Here is a 20,108-nt window from a genome sequence, read left to right on the forward strand (position 1 = left end):
ATGCATACATTATCTTACTTTCTAACAAACTTGCTTATTATTGTTCTTTTACCCTGCTATATATTTCTGCTCAAAGTATTTTACCCTGCTATGTATCTCTTATCCTGTTATGTGATTTCACTTCTTGCTGAAGACATTGTGATACTAGTTACTGATCACTTGATCTTTTGCAGAACAAAAGGGCACATAGCTGAATCCATTTTTAATGTGCACCTGTTAGCTTACTGTGTTCACTAATGCACAACCAAGGTTACTCCCATTTGGCATTAATTAGAAAGCAGTTCATTTGCAGATGCAAATTTTTATTGCATTGGCAGAACTGTAACAGTTCTTTATGGGTTTGATATTCATCTTTAACCCAATTTCTTTTCATCAAAGCAAACCTCAAATTTTTAGCCCACTGCTGTACCATATGGATTTGTGTCCCCCCTGCATTTTATTTTTGAGTGCAGGAAAGAGCAGGTGAGGATTGAATCTAGCTTCCCAGTATTATCTTGAAGTCTGTGTAGATGACATATTTTATGTTGTTTAATATGTGATGAAATTCAGAGTTGTTTTGGCGAGCAGCCATGGTTAATACTGTCGGCAGTCAACACTGTGCAGTTGAGTAAATCAGCTCAGTGATGTTGTGCTCATCAACCCCTGAAGACCGACTTTAAATTTGGAACTTTTATCATGGATGCCTGCACACTTAGACCCTAAGACATAGGAGCAAAGTTAGGCTACTTGGCCCATCAAGTCTGCTCAACTATTCGATCATAGCTGACTTATTATCCCTCTCATCCCCATTCTCCTGCCTTTTCCCCGTAACCTTTGCCTTACTAATCAAGAACGTCAACCTCGGCTTTAAATATACGCATTGACTTGGCTTCCACAGCTGCCTGTGGCCATGAGTTCCACAGACTCACCACCGTCTGGTTGAAGAAATTCATCATTTCTCTTCTAAAGGGATGTCTTTGTATTCTGAGGCTGCGCCCTCTGGTCCTAGACTTTCCCACAATTTGAAACGTCCTGTGTATATTAATTCTAAATAGGCCTTTCAGTATTTGATAGGTTTCAGTGAGATCCCCCACCATTCTTCTAAGTTCCACGAGTCTGTCTTCAACAGACCCACATCCATCAAACGCTCCTCATGCGTTCACCCTTTCATTCCTGGGGTTATTCTCATAAACATCCTCCAGACCAGGAGTTCCCATCCTTTTTTATGCCTTAGACTAATACCTAAGCAACCTGTAGACCCCAGGTTGGGAACCCCTGCTTTTGACCCTTTCCAATGCCAACAGATCCTTAGATTTTCTGAGTTGTGGAAGAGAGGAGGCGAAAAGAATGTAAGGGTACACTTAAAAGTGTGTTGTAAGATAATTATGTTGGTTATAAAAGCTGGCATCAATTCGTGGGCATTGTAATGTGATTGTAAGTGGTGTATTTTGTGTACTTTTGAGGTTTAAGAGAGACTGCCTGCTGTTTTAAAGTGTAAAAAAAGAGCAATTAAGCCAATAATAATCGTGCTGATAAAATGCTTAAAATGTCTTCAGAAATTTGGAACAGGAACTATGAATGATTCAGGTGAATTGATTTGGTGTGAACACATTTGGAGTAACGCTTTGAAAGGTAGGCAGTTCTTTGGAGGCTGGCATTAGAAGACTTTGGTAATTGGATTTGTTTATATGTACATTTATCCTTTTGGTATACAAGATTAGTAGGACTTTGGGTGCTATCTTTTGAGTCTGAAGCCCATGTGACACAAGAAACATCAAACATTCACTTACTCTGATGATGTAAACTTAACAATAATGTAGTGCTTACAAACAGTTCTTCACAAAGTTGCATTGGATGTTTCAGCTGAAGAACGCAAAAGAGTTTGCTGTTTTGAAAGTTTCATAATTAAGTTGTGAATTTTTAATTTGTATATAGGTTAGCTTTGCAAGACATGTAATGCCAGGAGAATTGCTAAGAGAAGAGGACAGAATGGCTCTGGAAAACCTTATCATTAATGTTCCACATCATAGAACAGGGAAGAGCAATAGTCTTGAGCTGACTCCATCCAGCACACCCCAGCTGTCTCCTGCGACTACCCCAGCCAACAAAAAAAATCGACTGCAAATAGGTAGGGTATATAGCTGCTTTAGTAAATCTTGTAGGGGTAAACACGATCTTAAACCTGAATTAAAATGAAAAATTAAATGTATTAATTCTTTATATTTTGCAGTGGTTTGCATGTTTCTGTGGGATTTTATAGTATATTTGATTTTTGCGAATATCAACTAAATTGCAAGGAACTTTGTGTTCTTGTTTATGAAATTAATACATTGAAACGTTGAAGTTAAGTTCAGGTGACAGTGCAACGGTATACTGCTGTGTCTCCCTTTTCAGTCTATAGAAATGGATCTCTAGGTTTATTTTTGTAAATAAATCTGTATTGTGCATAACCAATATGCATGTTTTCATTCACTCTTTCTGATGTAGGAGATTTACCAATAAGGCTGGAGAACAGTTTGAAATCGGTTAAGAACTATTTGTGGTTCTGCTACTGTAAAGAAATGCTTAACTTTTACTTCTTAGTAATCAACAGTCTAAGTTATTTGAAAGTAATCAAATTCTTGCTGCAATATTTACTCCAATTTATTGAAACAATGGCTAATTACTATCCAATTACTCTTGATGTACTATCTAATTCCAAATGCACCCCACTTCCCTCTCCAGGAAAGTTGTCTTACCCTTTAAGGCTAAAGGGACTTTATATTTCACAAGAGTTGCCAAGAGGAAGCTCTTTTAAGGGGATTGGAGGAAAGTATAGGGGGATGTCATCAGTTTTACACAGTGAGTGTGTGCAAAGCTCTTCTGGGGTGATGGTAGAGGCAGAAACATTAGGGACGTTTAATTAGCTTTTAGATGGGCACGTGGGTGATAGAAAAATCGAGGGCTGTGTAGGAGTGAAGGCTTATGTTGTTCTGTATTGTTCTATGTTCTAAAACTACCCAGCACCGCATCGTGGTTATTATGCACATCAACTTCGACCGTGGTTCCCAGCCTTTATTATGCTATGGACCCCTACCATTAACCGAGGACCCCAGATTGGAAACCCTTGACTTAGACAGGGAGTTTTTACATTGATCTGCACAGCTGAGCCTGATTTTCTTTCATCAAGTAATTATTCTTGTGATCTGTGGAACATGACAAGATCACCGTTTATTGTACCAGGCTCACACATTACTTGTTTGGAGATGGGTGTAAGTACAACATGTTGGATTCACCTGTAAACCACTCTGAGCTGGGAGGTCTCCTTTGCAAGATAAGTCCTGCAGAGCAGGTTTTTAATGCCAGCACATCACAATGAACGTTATTGCTGCACCCTTTTGTTGCTTTAAGTTAGAGCAATTAAATTCTTGAAGCAGGGTTGTTTTCTTTAATCTAGTAAGTAGTCTAACCGATTGAGCTCTTGTTTGCAGGACTTTGGATTGCTAATTCAGTAACAGTACTGCTTAATTAATTTGTGGTGAGAGTTGGCAACTAGTGATCAAGAGTGGCGACACCGCTTGACTGAGGAAATTAGTTACCCTGGTCATTTAAGATAAATCATTTTGTTTTGTTTCATTGTGAATACATCTAATGAGAAATTAATCTTTTTCTGTGTTTAAAGTTCTATCTGTATTAAATCTTTGCAATTATATCAGCTAAAACAACATTTTACCTAGAATTTATTTGTATTGACCACTAAACTGTTTTGCCAAGTTTTCAATCTAGCTGCATGTTGTTACATTTGAGGAATATAGCTTTGGACTGTTAATCCAATTAGCACATAATACATAGTTTAAGTTACTGTGGAAGTGAAAAATATAGTGTAAATTTGTTATCATACAGAAGAAAGTTTAATGAATTGATTTGTGTGTTTCCTTTTTGAGTGTTCAGGTAATTGATTTCAATATCAGGAACAAATCACATTCTTATGTCCTTTCATCCAATTTTCAAACCATTTATTCTGTGATATAAGTGCAAGCAATTTTTATTTTAGCTGAAGCAGTTAAATTAACATGAATCCTAACAAAAATAGAATATATTTGAAAATATATTTGGTCTTGTTACATCTATGTTATATGCAGCATATTTTATTCACTTGAAAGAAAATGAACCCTATTTTCCTTGGACTGGACAAAGAACCATAACAGCCCTATTCTACCTTTTCTACGTGGTAAATACCATTATTTTCCTGGTCTTCGAGATTTACGTTGGTTTGGCATGTTGTCATAGACAAGACTTCAAAGATTGGGAAAAGCACTCAGTTTGTTGAATGTTGAGAACCTTCTGTATTGTAAATAATAAATGGTAATATTTATAGAGTGATTTTTTTTTTGTGCAGAATTAAAGTATGCACAAAGGGGATTTTAATGTTATTAACCTGCATTTGGTTTCCATTTCTTTAATGCTGCCCATACCCAGGACAACAATTAGCATCCATTACCGCCTGGGATACCTCAGCTACAAATCTGACTGCTCACATCCCTCTTGTAGCTCCATTTGGTGGGTAACAGTTCCATACATAGAAGGTTCCAGAAGTACTACATTTATAGCCACAAAGTCTGGAATGGTTAAAACTTCCTTGTGAGAATTGTTGAAATGAATGTTTGGTTCCTTTTTAATTGTGCCCACTGAGGCACTGAAACTGTACCTGCCACTTTCTGAATGCAGCCAAAGTCAAAAACTCTGTTTAACTTTGTCACAGAACAATGGTCAGTTTCATCAGTCATAAAAACAGTGAGATAAACTTCATAGATTGGATGATGATATTTGGTGTTCACCCAGTTAACTTTATTTTTATACTTCATCCAATAATTTCTTTTCCTTTCAAGAAATTTTACACATGATTTAATCTGTGAGGTGATGTTCAATATTTCCTATGCAGCACTAAAATTAAAAGGTATTCTAGGTGATGGTTATTGAACCATAATGAATTTGAATATAGTTTAATGTGCATCTCACACCAAAGAGCTTAAGTGAGACTGAGTCCGTGAGGTTTGGGGTACAAACCCTCTAGGTGTCGTACTTTGTACAAAGGAGGACCTCTGCTGGAGGTCAGCCATCTTGGTCCTTGCTGTTATTCTCTGGAAGCTTAGTGATCTTTGCTTAGAAGATTGAAATGAAGGTGCTGCTTGAACGTGACTCCAGGCAGTTGTAATAGCTCAAAAACTGTTTGAACATGAAAACCTCATTACCTTTTTCTTAATTTTAAAAAAAGCATGGTTGCTTTAACTTGAATACGCTGTGGAAGGAAATATCGCATCTCCTTTTTTAATCACACTATCATCACATTGAATGTTTTCACAGATTGTGTTTACACATTTAATGAAACTGCATATTCTTGTGCACAAAGAAATTGTAAAGGAATATTTCAATTAATTTTAGAGAGGTTACCAAGCAGATTGTTTTAGCTGAGCATGTATTATCTTGTACTTGCAGTGTAGAAACCAGTCTCAACAGCTCCGTCTCCACATGACCCACAACTAACCCCATCATTGTCCTATAATTCATTTGGGTTTTTAATGTATCTATTATTTACATTACTTTATATTAGCGACTTCTGCATTTTGCGAAGCTCTGGATAAAGAGGTTTCTTCTGAATGTCCAACCTAACTTAGAAGTGACCATCTTATGTTTATGACCCAGTCCCAGTTCTGGTATGGGAAGGTTCTGGTCTTTCCCATTGAAGCAAAATATTTTCTTCACACACCCCTCGTCAAACTCTTTGCCAATTTTACACTTCGGTCCATTCTTATGATACAGATATCAAAGGAATTTATTGCTTGTCCCTGACTGCCCCAGACCTGAAGGTAAGGAAGGTCTTTACCTTATTGCAGTCCTTGCATTGACAGTTGTCGTATTATAGTCAGTAACTATCTGCAATTGTACCTACGTTGTTGGTGTTCCTATTTTGGGGTATTTTACAATTAAATTTGTCTGCAACCTAAACTTTGAGATGAAGTTGGAAAGGTCTTGTAAATGTGATATCTTACAGCTGGAAGAAATAAAACCAGGACAAATGAAGCCAAGGAACACACAGAACATGAAAATGCAATACAAGAAACCCTGCAGGAAGTGCAGCCTGAAGAAGTATTGGTCATTTCACTGGGCGTTGCTTCGCAGATGACACCGGGGATGATGTCTGAAAATGAGGTACCACGGATTATAAGAGTTTTGTGTTTCAAGAACTGTCTTATTTTTTACTGTTGAAATTGATGAACCATTGGCAAGTACTGTGAAATAATCAGTAATTATTTTTCATAACTTAGCAAGGGTATTAATGATTGTAGAATCTACCCACCACCCCGTGTCACTCATCAGCATTCCACCCCAGTTAATGATTTGATGAGATTCATGGGGTTCACCTTAGATGTATTCATGAGGGATCAAAAACCCTCAAAGGATTAATTCTGATACATGGTCTGGATTCTACATACCTTTTTGGCTTTCAGGCCGTTAACAGCTCCTCCAGTAAACACTTTGTCAAACATGTTTTCCAATACCTTATATTTAGTCACCTTTAATCTTGTACCATGCCTCATCTCACAGAATTTTGGAATCCTTTCTTTGTTAGAGCTACAAAACTGCTTATTTTAGGAGAAAATGTTTCTCTAACTATTAATATTAGAACATAAAGAACAAGAACAGGTGAGCCAGTTGGCCGCTTGAGCTTGCTGCTCAATTAAAATAAGATTGCTTTTTTTAAAAACCATGCGTAATGAGCTTATTTTCCAAGTTCATAGTCATAGTCATACTTTATTGATCCCAGGGGAAATTGATTTTTGTTACAGTTGTACCATAAATAATAAATAGTAATAGAACCATAAATAGTTAAATAGTAATATGTAAATTATGAAATAAGTCCAGACCAGCCTATTGGCTCAGGGTGTCTGACCCTCCAAGGGAGGAGTTGTAAAGTTTGATGGCCACAGGCAGGAATGACTTCCTATGACGCTCTGTGCTGCATCTCGGTGTTACCAGTTTTCCCCAAAGACCTATGTTAAACTAATTGGTTGATGATGTAAAGCTGCTAAAACCAATCATTCATGAATGCAATAGACCAGTGTTCTACATGATACCCATAGTATCACTTTTAAAATTTAAAGAAAAATATAATCATAGACCTTCAGTGCTACTTTTCTAATGAGTTACCACCATCTCTTGTAAACTTTAGTAGAGGAAATTTCTGAGAAATTTGCTAATTTTGTTAGAAATTGTGTCCCAAAATTTTATGCAATAATGGGCGCCATGGTAGTATAGCGGTTAGCGTGATGCTATTTCAGCTTGGGCCATTGGAGTTCGGAATTCAATTCGAGTGCCACCTGTAAGGAGTTTGTACGTTTGCCCTGTGATTACTGGGAGCTCCAGTTTCTTCTCACAGTCCAAAGACCTATTGGTTGATAGTTTAATTGGTCATCGTTAACTGTTCTGTGGTTAGGCTGGGGTTAAACAGGTGGGTTGCTGGGTGCGCAGCTCATTCAGCTGGAAGAACCTGTTCCCCACTCTTTCTCTAAATAAGCAAATTCTGTCTGCATTGCTGGAAATGTTTGACCAATAATCTTGAAATTAACAAGTTTTAATTGTAACAAATCACTTCTAGGAGGCCGTTTCTCACTCCACCACCCACCACTGTCTTTATCAAACTCACTTAAAACCAAGAAGCAACAGAATTATTTCACTTAACCCAGAAACTACAGATCTGTAATACTTTGTGTTCTGTTGGCAAGAGCCACAAAAACATTTTTGTTCAGTTGGCGTTGGGAAGGTTGTTTGGTATCTTGTTACGTCATTGCAAAACAATTTATTAGACCTATTTTATGTTTTCCTGGTCTTGATAATTCATTTTAATTTTATGATGTCCATTAATTTGCAAAAGTATATAAAGCTAATTGATTATTTCCTAGAATATTGCTACTACAGTGATTTTTCTTAAATATTCTTTGTAGTTTAGCATTCAGCAGTTTGGTCTTTTGCTAGAGAACCAGAGCATGCTATTTGCTTCATACATATAAAAAAAGGCAGTATAGTGACAAACGCACATTGATTGATGCTGCATTAATTACAACATTCCACCCACCAGAGGAAACAAAAGGGAGATTTGCACCACCAAGTGGCCATTCTACCTACTACAACTGAATTTGGATTATGATGAAGGAGGAAAGTGTTTAAAAAGTAGAATTTTTCTGTCCAACTTTTGCTGCTTATACTCTTTCAGTAGCTGCTGTTTATTTTCTCATTTTATGGATAAAGTACCCCTGGTATAAGGGTAACTATATGAATTATTTTGTGCTAAAAGATCGAAAGATTTGGCATTTAGTTTTCATTTGGCTTTCCATTCGTGTTCACAAACTTATTGCGGTCATGAAGATAAAACTAGCATTTTATTCTGAGTCTTTCACATCTGTGGAGCATCCAGTGAAATACATGTATTCACAATCCATACCAGTTTAGAGTAGTGCAGCAGTTAGCGCTATGATTTATGGTACCAGCAGTCACCGACTGGTATGTAATTCGTGGCTTTCTGTAAGAAGTTTGTATGTTCTCTCCATGACTGCATGGGCTTCCTCCTACATTCCAAAGACATATGGGTTAGAGTTAGTAAGTTGTGAGCATGATTGATTCCTGGGATGGCAGGACTTTCATATGATGAAAGACTGGATCGGCTAGGCTTATACTCATTGGAATTTAGAAGATTGAGGGGGGATCTTATTGAAACGTATAAAATCCTAAAGGGGTTGGACAAGCTAGATGCAGGAAGATTGTTCCTGATGTTGGGGAAGTCCAGAATGAGGGGCCACAGTTTGAGGATAAAGGGGAAGCCTTTTAGGACCAAGATTAGGAAAAACTTCTTCACACAGAGAGTGGTGAATCTGTGGAATTCTCTGCCACAGGAAACAGTTGAGGCCAGTTCATTGGCTATATTTAAGAGGGAGTTACATATGGCCCTTGTGGCTAAAGGGATCAGGGGGTATGGAGAGAAGGCAGGTACAGGGTTCTGAGTTGGATGATCAGCCATGATCGTACTGAATGACGGTGCAGGCTCGAAGGGCCAAATGGCCTACTCCTGCACCTATTTTCTATGTTTCTGTGATGTGTTGGTGGCAGAGGCATGATGGCACTTGCAGACTACCCCCAGCACATCCTCTGCGTTGGTTGGTTTTTTAAAAAAATTATACATTTTACTGTATGTTTTGATGAATCAGACGTGTCATGAAATTTGTCGTTTTGCAGCAGCAGTATACTTCAATACAAACATTGCTATGGTTACAATAACAAATATATTTTTAAAAAGTGCAAAAGTGAGGTGATTTAAAGTCTCCACCCTCTGGTGCCATCTTTAAAATGTACATGTGATAAAGCTAATATCTCTCATCTTCTTTCTGATTTGCACATACAATTTATGTTTTTTTCTATGGTTTTTAACACTTAAGTTTACTGATGACATGAAACAATGTCAGAATATTCAAGTAGTGATGGAGATCATGACAGTGAGGATGGGAGTAGAATGAGGTGTCAGATAAATGTGTAGCTGAAGAATTGGAGCAGGGGCAGGGACTCAGATTTCTGGATAATTGGGAGCTCTGGGGCAGGTGGAAGCTGTACAAAAGGGAAGGGTTGCACTTGAATCCGAGGGGGGACCAATATTCTTGCAGGCAGATTTACTAGAGCTGTTGGGAGTGCTTTAAACTAATATGGCAGGGGGATGGGATCCAGGATGATAGAGCTGAGAATGAGCCAGCAGATTTACAAGTAGATGGGTGAACATGAATGTAAGGAAGGGTACAAATGCAGACGGAGCAAAGAGCTAAATTGTACCGCAGAGGCAAAATTCAAAAAGGTGAAGAATGCAGGACTGAAGGTGCTGTATTTTATTGTGCATAGCATTCAGAATAAGCATTTGGATGAACTCATGGCGCAGTTAGGTTGCTTGGTATGACGTTGTGAGTGTCACTGAGTCATGGCTGAAAGAAGGCCATAGTTGGGAGGTTAACATCAAAGGATACACTTTGTATCGAAAGGACAGCTAGGAGGGCATAGACGGTGGTGTGACTCTGTTGGTAAGAGATAGATTTATGTCTTTAGAAAGAGGTGACATAGGGTCAAAGAATGTTGAATCTTTGTGAGTGGAGTTAAGAAATTGCAAGGGTTAAAATAAAAATATCATGGGAATCATATATAGGACTCCAAATAGCAGCCAAGATGTGGGGTTGAGATTGCAAAGGGAGCTGCAAAAGACATGTAATAAGGGTAATGACACAATTGTAATGGGGGGACTTCAATATGCAAGGGATTGGAAAAATCAGGTTGGTGTCAGATTGCAAGAGAGGGAATTTGTCGAATGCCTATGCAATGGCTTTTTAGAGCAGCTGTGCTTGAGCCCACTCGGGGAAAGGCTATCTTAGATTGGGTGTTAGGTAATAACCCAGATCTTATTAGGGAGCTTAACCTAAAGGAATCATTAGGAGGCAGTGATCATAATATGATTGAATTCATACTGCAGTTTGAGAGGGCGAAGCATAACTCATGTATCTGTATCACAGTGGAATAAAGGGAATTACAGGAGCATGAGAGATGATCTTGCCGAGGTGGATTGGAGGAGGGTATTGGGGATGACAGCAGAGCAGAGATGGCTGGAGTTTCTAGGAATGTGTCCCACAGAGGAAGAAATTCTCAAATGGCAGGGGTAGGCAACCGTAGCTGACAAGGGAAATTAAGGACTGCGTAAAAGCCAAGGAAATGGCATATAAGATAGCAAAAGTGAGTGGGAAGTTGGATAATTGAGAAGCTTTTAAAATCCAACAAAAGTCAACTAAAAAAGCTATAAGAAGGGAAAAGAGGAAATATGAGGGCAGATTAGCCAATAATATAAAGCAGGATACTAAAACTTTTTTCAGTTATATAAAAAAAAATAAAAAGGAGGTAACAGTTGGTATTAGACCACTGAAAAATTATGCCTGTGAGGTAGTAATGGAGGACAAAGGGAATGGGTACTTTGCACCTGTCTTCATGGTGGAAGACACTAGCAGTTTGCCAGTGGTCCGTGAGTGTCGGGGAGCAGGAGTGAGTGAGTGCCATTGCTATTACAAAGGAAAAAGTGCGAGGCAAACTCAAAAGTCTTATGGTGGATAAGTCACCTGGGCCAGATGGATTACATCCCAGGGTCCTGAGAGTGGTTGCTGAAGAGATAACGGATGCATTGGTTATGATCTTTCAAGAATCACTTGATTCTGGCATGGTCCCGGAGGACTGGAAGATTGCAAGTGTCACTCCAGTCTTTCAGAAGGGAGGAAGGCAAAAGAAAGGAAATTATAGACCAGTTAGCCTAGTGTCAGTGGTTGGGAAAGTGTTGATTCTATTATTAAGAAATTTTTGGGGTACTTGGAGACTAATGATAAAATAAGTTAAAGTCAGCATGGTTTCTGTAAAGGGAAATCTTGGCTGACAAATCTGTTAGAGTTCTTCGAGCAAGTGACAAGCAGGGTGGTCAAAGGAGAGGCACTAGAAGGCACAGCCACAAAATTGAGGGCTGACCTTTTAGAACAGAGGTAAGGAGGAAACTTTTTAGCCAAAGTGGTAAATCTGTGAAATGCTCTGCCACCGACTGCGGTGGAAGCCAAGTCCGTGCGTATATTTAAGGCGGAAGTTGATTATCTCCTGATAGGTCAGGGCATCAAAGGATATGGCAAGAAGGCAGGTGTATGGGGTTGAGTGGGTTCTGGGATCAGCCATGATGGAATGGTGGAGCAGACTCAATGGGCTGAATGGCCTCATTCTGCTCCTATGTCTTATGGAGATGCAATGAGGCTTCAAGGGAATATTGACAAGCTGAACAAGTGGGGAACAGCTTGTAGAAAAGGTGTTAGGTTATCCACAGTAGAAGGGAAAAATAGAAATGCTGAGTGTTTTAAATGGTGACAGATTGAGAAATGTTGAGAGCTGGGTTTTCTTGTACACAAGTTACTGAAAGCCAACATCGGACCAGGGTTATTTATCACTGTGTGATGTGAAATTTGTTGTTTTATGGCAGAATTACCAACATAAAATTACAATAAAGTACAAAATAAAAAAAAAGTAATTATGCAGGTGTAGCAGGCAATTAGGAAGGCAGACAGTATGTTGACTTTTAATTGCAAGGCAATTTTGGTACAAGAATTTTTCATTGAAATTATAAACGGTCTTTATAATAAAATAGAATATTGTGCTGATTTTTTAAATTGTCTGTTTATCTTAAGGAAATCAAAGACACTTTATCTTAGCCTAAGACATTTTATTTCTTCATTGAAAGATAGAAGTATTTTAAAAGGACTTGATAATGAAGCCAACCTGAAATAAGAGCAGGAATTGGCCATCTGGCCTGTTGCGCATGCATGATCTTATTCCATAAGATCATGGCTGATCTGGTTGTGGACTTAGCTCTATCTACCTGCCTTTGTCCCCATAACTGTTAATTCCTCTGCTATGAAAAAATCTACCAAACTATCTTAAATATATTTGAGGTAGCCTCCACTGCTTCACTGGGTAGGGAATTCCACAGATTTTCTTCTACCTATCCCCTCCCAGCTTCCTGCTTCATCACCCCCCCCCCACCCCATCCACCCACCTTCCTCCTTACCTGGTCTCACCTGTCACCTGCCAGCTTGAACTCATCCTTTCCCCACCACCTTATTCTGCCGCCTTCCCTTATGAAGGGTCTCATCCTGAAACATTGACTGTTTATTTCCATGCATAGATGCTGCCTGACCTGTGTTTCTCCAGCACTTTGTGTGTTAAAAATGGGGATGGTGTTTCTCTCAGCTGTAAGCTCAGAAACTAAGGGATAGAAATTCCACAATATGGGAAGGTCATTTTTAACTGAAAGGATGAAAAAGTCTAGATTTTAAAAATGGCAAATCTTTGGAATTCCTTACCCCCAGAGAGTTGCAGAGTTGTCATTGATTAGATTCAAAACTGATCAATTTATTTCTTTGTTTAAAAGGACAGGAAATCAGTGTTTGAGTTTAAAGATCAACCATGAACTTGCATGTCAAAGCAGGTTGTGGGAATGTGGGACTTGAATGATGTACGAATATCTCCTAGTTCTGCTGTAGGCCTGCATAGATAAATGGTCTCAGCCCGGAACATTGAAGGTGCATTTCTCTCCTCAGGTACTGTCTGACCCACTGAGTTCCACCAGCAACCAGTTTTTTTTTCGTTGTTCCAGATTCTAGCATCTGTATTATCTTGTGTTTTGCATGTTAAGTTCTATGTGGCCCCTTAAATATTTGAACAATTTTAATGAGAGTTTATATCTTATCCTTGCGACACTGAAGGCACATTTTGACACTTCATATTTAGACATTTCTTTATTGGAAACAGGAAAATATCCATCATGCTACTCAGGGCTTTTCACCAAGGTATAGGGTTAAATTTGTGTTCTGTCAGTGTGCTACAACCTTTAAACTTGTGCATCTACTAATAAGCCATGAAACTTGTGTCAACCAATTATGGCAGGAGTTAGAAAGGCAAATTGATGCAGTTTATTGTGGTAGCGACCTATATTGTTATGTACCGATTCATATTTATTTGACACACGTACATCAAAACATACAGTGAAATGCATCACTTGCGTTAATAACCAACACAACCCAAGGATGTGCTGCAGGCAGACCACAAGTGTCACCACACATTGTGGCACCAAAATAGCATGCCCGCAATGCTCAGCAGAATAACACAGTGCACAAAAGAACAGACAACAAATAACAAAACAACAAAACAAACAACACACAAAATGCTGGAGAAACTCAGAAGGCCAGGCAGCAGCTATGGAAAAGAGTACAGTTGCAGTTTCAGACCGAGACCCTTCATCAGACCCTTCCTGCTGAAGGGTCTCAGCCCGAAACGTTGACTGTACTCTTTTCCATAGATGTTGTCTGGCCTGCTGAGTTGCTCCAGCATTTTGTGTGTGTGGCTTGGATTTCCAGCATCTGCGGGTTTTCTCTTGTAAGCAACAAGACAACATCAAAGCAAGCCCCTTTCCACACACACCCCTCCAGGCTCCGGCTGCAGGTATTTGCACACTTTTCTCATCTGGCTGAGGAACAGTGTACCTGTAATCCCAATCCAGAAACCTAATTGTAGCACCTCTAAATTTGTTTAACATTTGATCAATTTTGTGATGAATTCAATTATTACTGAATTTATAATTAGTTTATAATGAGAATTTGAAGTTGTTACCCCACTTAAAAACAACTATGGTAGTTTAAACAACATTGGAAATGTGGGCTTTGGGGTCAAACATTTCAATTGTCTGATAATTAAATACCATTTGGATTATCAATATAGATTAGTATTTACAACATGCAGGCTGTTTAACTGTGTATTGATTTCTTTCTCTGTTTTGATCAGGTGCTGAGCATGCAGCTTTCTGAGAGTGGCCAGGGTGAAGTACCCGTAGAGGATGGAAAACTCCATGGGAAACCAGATAAAACTCTGCGCTTTTCTCTGTGCAGTGATAATATGGAGGGAATATCAGAAGGTGAAGCTTTTCATCAAGTTCCATGTAGCCCTTGCTCCAGTCCACATGACTTGCTTTGGTTCCTAGTAATCCTAATACGTCACACTTAAAATCTTGGCATTTGTCTTTAAATCTTGTGTGGTCTCACTGCAGCTCATCGCTGTGATCTCCTCCACTCCAGGTTCTTGCCTTCCAATAAATTTTCCTTTCCTTTTTGAATTTGTTTTTTTTTTCTGTCCATTTGTGACACATTGGATTCTAAGGCTCTTTTTTTGTTACCTCAATAAATAGTTTCTCCTTTCCAAGCTGCTACCACTTCAAAAAAAAATTCTCCATAAGAAATAACACATCCACATGGCCAAGCTATTTGTCACTTCTCCAAACCCCTTCCCTTCCTAGCTTGTGTATGTTTTGTATGAGGGGTTTTTGTTATTGTGATAAGTGGATTTGGGGGGAAGCGGAGTATTATGGATTATAAGAGCAAACATTGATCAATTCTTTGGTATTTAAAACTTAAAATTTTAAGTGATGTATCTCGATATTGTTACAGTTACTCTAACTAAAGTCAAAGAATGAACATAGAACAGTGCAGGCCCTTCGTCCTACAATGTTTTGCTTTTTTTTAACCCACTCTAAGAACAATCTAACCCTTCCCTCCGACATGGCCCCTCATTTTTCTATCATCCATGTGGCTATCTAAGAATTTCTTAAATGTCCCTAATGTGTCTCCCTCTACCACCACCCCCAGCATGCACCAACCACTCTCTCTATTAAAAAAACACTACCTCTGACAGGTCCCGTCTCCCCCCCGCCCCATACTTTTCTCCAAACACCTTAAAATTGTGCCCTCTTGTATTAGCCATTTCTGCCTTAGGGTTAAGTTTCTGGCTGTCCACCCAATCTATGCCTCTTTTCTTATCCACCTCTATCAAGTCATTATAGGAACTGGGTTAAGCAGTATTTAACCTGAACCTTGCAGTGCTGACGAATAATTAGCATCCAAAAGTCACCTGTAATCAGTAAGTCTATTCGTCATGAGTATGTCTGTGATTTATCAGCTGGGTTAATCTAGTTGGTCACTTTTGACATGGAAGCAAGTCTAAAAAGAAACTACTGTGGGTGAGTTTTGCAAAATATGTGTTATAAAACCATAAGACATAAAGGCAGAATTAGGCCATTCAGCCCACTGAGTCTGTTCCACCATTCAATCATGGCTGATCTGTCATCCCTCTCAACCCCATTCTCCTTCTGTCTTCCCATATCCTCTGATGCCCTTACCAATCAAGAACCTATCAATCTTTGTTTTAAATATACCCAATGACTTGGCCTCCACAGCTGCAACAATGAATTCCACAGATTTGCCACCCTCTGGCTAAAGAAATTCCTCCTCATCTTTGTTCTAAAGGGACATCTTTGTATTCTGAGCCTGTGCCCCCTGGTCCTAGATTCTCCCACTATAGAAAACATTCTCTCTACATCTTCTCTAGTTCCCTGTTTATTTAATTCACATATTCATTTATATTTATAATAGGACCTTCAAACCGATCAAACTCTGTGTCGTCATTGGATCTGGAAGGAGAATCTGTTTCTGAACTTGGAGCAGGACCATCTGGGAGTAACGGGGTTGAGGCTTTACAGTTGTTGGAACATGAGCAAGGTAAGCAAAATAGAAAGCCTGTCATCTTGCTTGAAAGTTCAGTTGGTGAATGTGTTTTTCACCAAGCCACAGAATGCATTCACTGTATCTAGATTCTCATTAACTTGTGCATTGCTAAAGTGAGAACTATTGGAAAGAAGCCTGCTCATAAATGATCACTAATCCTCTTCTCTGTTCCTCTCCACATCTTAAATTTATTCCTATCCTTAATTAGATCACGGTGCAATTTAGACTAAGTTGTTACATACAGATTTCTGGTTCATGCAGCACTTTCCATCTCTCTTTTAATTGGGATTGATGGTTTTTTTCAGGATATTCCAGATTTCTTTTGAGAGACTGGATTCCTTTGTTATTTCTTCAGGTAGGTTAGGGTTTCTTTTCACTCCTATCTAGCTGATCAGCACTCTATTTAGAAGTAGTTTTCTTGTTTTACTGGTGAAACCAGATTCATCTGAAACATGATGAGGTTCTTTTGAGATTTAGTACTTAAGAATTTTTTTTGGGTCAGGAGACGGGTGGTAGGTTGTAAAGGCTGGAATTGATGCAATTCCAAAATTGCCTAACGTTCTTCCATTTGGGTTGTTTCTTCAACATATGCTAATAAATAATTTAATATTTGGGGTTGTGTACTGTTTTCCTCTTGACCTTGTTTGTGACATGTATTGTGTCCGTGAGGCCCAGTGATGGTATTGCAGAATTGGTGATCACAATATTGAGATATGAATGGTTAATTAAGGCCTGTTTCACTAAGTTTGTTTTAGGTATTCTAAACAGAATTAAAGATGCTGTCAGTTTCTCACTGCGTTGAAGGTATATGGTGTAAAATAATTTCTAATTGTAGTGTAGGATGGGAGGTGCTTAACTTCTGGATTTAGTTTTCTATTTTCTTGTGTGTTTTTTGCTGAACTGGTTCTTAAGACTACAGACTCTTAAAAGATTAGCTTTATTTGCCACGTGTACATTGAAGCATACATGAATGCTTCATGTACATGTACATTGAATGCATTTCAATCTATTGTATTGAAATGCATTGCTTTTCACTGTATATCCACAGTCCCTGAGGGCAATCTGCAAGTTTCATTGTGCTTCCAGCACCAACATAGCATGCACACAACTTAACCCTAACCTTAACCTTAACCTTTGGAAAACCTATGTCTTTGGAGTGTAGGAAGAAACTGGAGCACATGGAGGAAACTCACTTGGTCATGGGGAGAACTCCTTTCGGAGAGAGGCAGAATTGAACCTGGGGCTCCAAAGTGATACGCTAATCACCACGTGACAGTATTGCCCACTTGTCTTTCCTGACACATGATTTGTGAGTCAATAAATTTAAAATCAAATACTTGCCTCGACTATTGGCCATTTGCTGCTGTGGTGATTACTTGATTTCTGTTAATTAATAGCAATGAGCGCCAACAATCTATTTTCATGGAAGTAAAGTTGAAGATTTTGACAGCCATACGTGTGTGTGCTTGCTTAGAAGCAACTCCATAGTATTTATTTTATTTATGGAGATATAGCATGGAATAGACCTTTCCGGCCCTTTGTGCTGTGCCACCCAGCAATCCTTTGATTTATTAACAGGACAACTTTCAATGACCAATTAACCTACCAACTGGTACGTCTTTGGACTGTGGGAAGAAACTGGAGCACCTGGAGGAATCCCACACGGTCGCAGAGAGAACATATAAACTCCTTACAGCAGCATCGGGAGTTGAACCCGGGTTGCTGGTACTATAATGCATTGTGCTAACCACTACACTACCATGTAGTTGTCAAGCTACAAATCTCCGAGTGAGAGATGTGCATGAATGATCCAGAGAAACATAGAACATAGAATTCTACAGCACATTACAGGCCCTTTGGCCCACAATGTTGTGCTGATCATGTAGCCTACTGTAGAAATTGCCTAGACTTTCCCCAGCACATAGCCCTCTATTTTCTAACCTCCATATATCTATTGTATTGAAAGTAGTTTAAATTCTACCATACAGCTGTAGTAAATTAACCTGAACTTAAACCTTATCCAGAACAGAAGTGTTGAAGCTACTGGATTGTTGTAAAATAAATGTAGTCCATTAATGTCAGTTGTAAAGAAATGGGGCAACCTTCCCAGGCCAGCCTGTGTCTTACTTCAGGCACACTGATGTGGTTGACGCTTACCCTCCAATTAGTGACAGGAAGGGGGTGAATGATAGATATTAGGGTGCCAGCAAAGTTTGTACTTGGTGAACAAATGATAAAATAGTGCCAGTGCAAGGAAAAAAAAATCAAAATTCAGGATTTTTTAAAGGCCTTCAAGAGGACCACAGCTTTGTTGTTGGGTTTGGAGGCTTGTGTGCCTTAATGACCCAGAGAGCTATGTTGGCTGGAAACAAGGCTTTATGCTTTGGCTCTTGGTAGGGTCAACCATGCCAAACAGGTCAAAGGTAGAGGCCAGACTAAGAGTGGTCCATTGGTCCTCCAGGTACGGGGGTTCAGCTCAGGGCTAACAACCTTGACTGGTAAAACAAAATTGTTACGGTAACAGCAGTGAAGAATCCTTCTACGTTTGAGTGTGACAGTATTCCTGAGTCTCTACCTGGGACTTGCATGACTGACTGTAGAGAAAACCAAGAGGAAGCTACTGACACGATGAAGGAAGCCCGGAACACCACCAGAGATGGAGGAGCTTCACTGCTGCCCTAAACGCCAGTGGTGTAGCAGGCAGTAAGTAAGTAAGTGTAAGGGAGAATGAAATACAGTAATTGTTACTCTGTATGCGATACAGCACAAGAAAAGTGCAAGAACATTAAAAACACAATAATAAAAAAACACAAATATAAATACATAGGGTAACTTGTATATATTGTTACTGACACCGGGCACAGGAGTATCAGTAAATAAGGTGACTGACAGGAAATGATAAAGCTGTAGTGGTGGGGGATGTGGAGGGATTGATCAGCTTTACTGCTTGGGGAAAGTACCTATTTTTGATTCTGGCAGTCTTGGTGTGGATGCTATGTAGCCTCATCCCTGACGGAAGTGGGACAAACAGTCCATGAGCAGTGTGGGTGGGATCCATCACAAAACAGCAATGCTACATCATTGATCTTTTCGAGGATTCATCATTGTGTTCAGCTTTTTTTCTAAGGTGAGAACAATTAATCTGTTTTGCTTTAATCCAGAGTGTAGAGGCAGGAAGTACATTTGAAGCAGTGTAAATAATCGTGGGGCATGAGCTAGCCATCTTTTCAGAGTCCTGATTAACTTACCTGTAGGCACGGTCCCTCATTTCTTTTATGTTCTTTTCAATAGTGAGGGAGTCGAGGACTAGAAGCACAACCTCCGAATAGAAAGATTTGCCTTTAGAACAGAGATGAAGAGGGAGTTATTTGGCCAGAGGGTGGTGAATCTGTGGAGTTCTTTGCCACAGATGGTTGTAGAAGCTAAGTCATTGCATATATTTAAGTAGGGGTTTGATAGATTATTGATTAGTAAGTGCCGAAGGTTATGGGGAGAAGGCAGGAGAATGGGGTTAAGAGGGAAAATAAATCAGCCATGATCAAATGGCAGAGTAGACTCAATGGATCGAAAGGCCTAATTCTGCTCCAGTGTCTTTTAGTCTTGAATTTAGTGAGTGAGACAGATGGCCTGAACGGATCTATACACAGCAGTTTTCATGTTGATTCTCAACTTTTATTTAAGGAAAAACCATCTTAGAACCTTCTAGATTTTCCACAGTTGTATCTGTATTGTTCCAAAATTGAGGATAGTTTGCAGCTGCAGAATTCATAACTATCAGTATCCCCGAAATAATGAATGCTGATCTCTTGGTAATGAAGCCAGAAAGTAGTAATTCCAAACAATACTGCTTTTCATCCACAAAACTAAATAATCATGGACATTTCTTGTTGATATATAAACTTGAGAAAACAAAATGCAATGCAAGTAGGTGAACTT

General features: G+C 39.1%; 1 protein-coding gene across 9 annotated transcripts in view; it reads left to right on the top strand.

Moving 5' to 3' along the window:
• gapvd1 (GTPase activating protein and VPS9 domains 1) overlaps nt 1-20,108 on the top strand; it is a 128,753-nt gene that overhangs the window by 49,923 nt on the left and 58,722 nt on the right. For all 9 annotated transcript variants that reach the window (XM_072239913.1, XM_072239914.1, XM_072239912.1 and 6 more), the window contains 4 exons: nt 1,915-2,107; nt 6,011-6,168; nt 14,401-14,530; nt 16,041-16,166. In XM_072239913.1, coding sequence (XP_072096014.1) covers nt 1,915-2,107; nt 6,011-6,168; nt 14,401-14,530; nt 16,041-16,166 — 607 coding nt within the window. The remainder of the gene's footprint in view (nt 1-1,914; nt 2,108-6,010; nt 6,169-14,400; nt 14,531-16,040; nt 16,167-20,108) is intronic.

The sequence above is a fragment of the Mobula birostris genome, chromosome 22 (assembly GCF_030028105.1).
Source record: "Mobula birostris isolate sMobBir1 chromosome 22, sMobBir1.hap1, whole genome shotgun sequence".
Lineage (NCBI taxonomy): Eukaryota > Metazoa > Chordata > Chondrichthyes > Myliobatiformes > Myliobatidae > Mobula > Mobula birostris.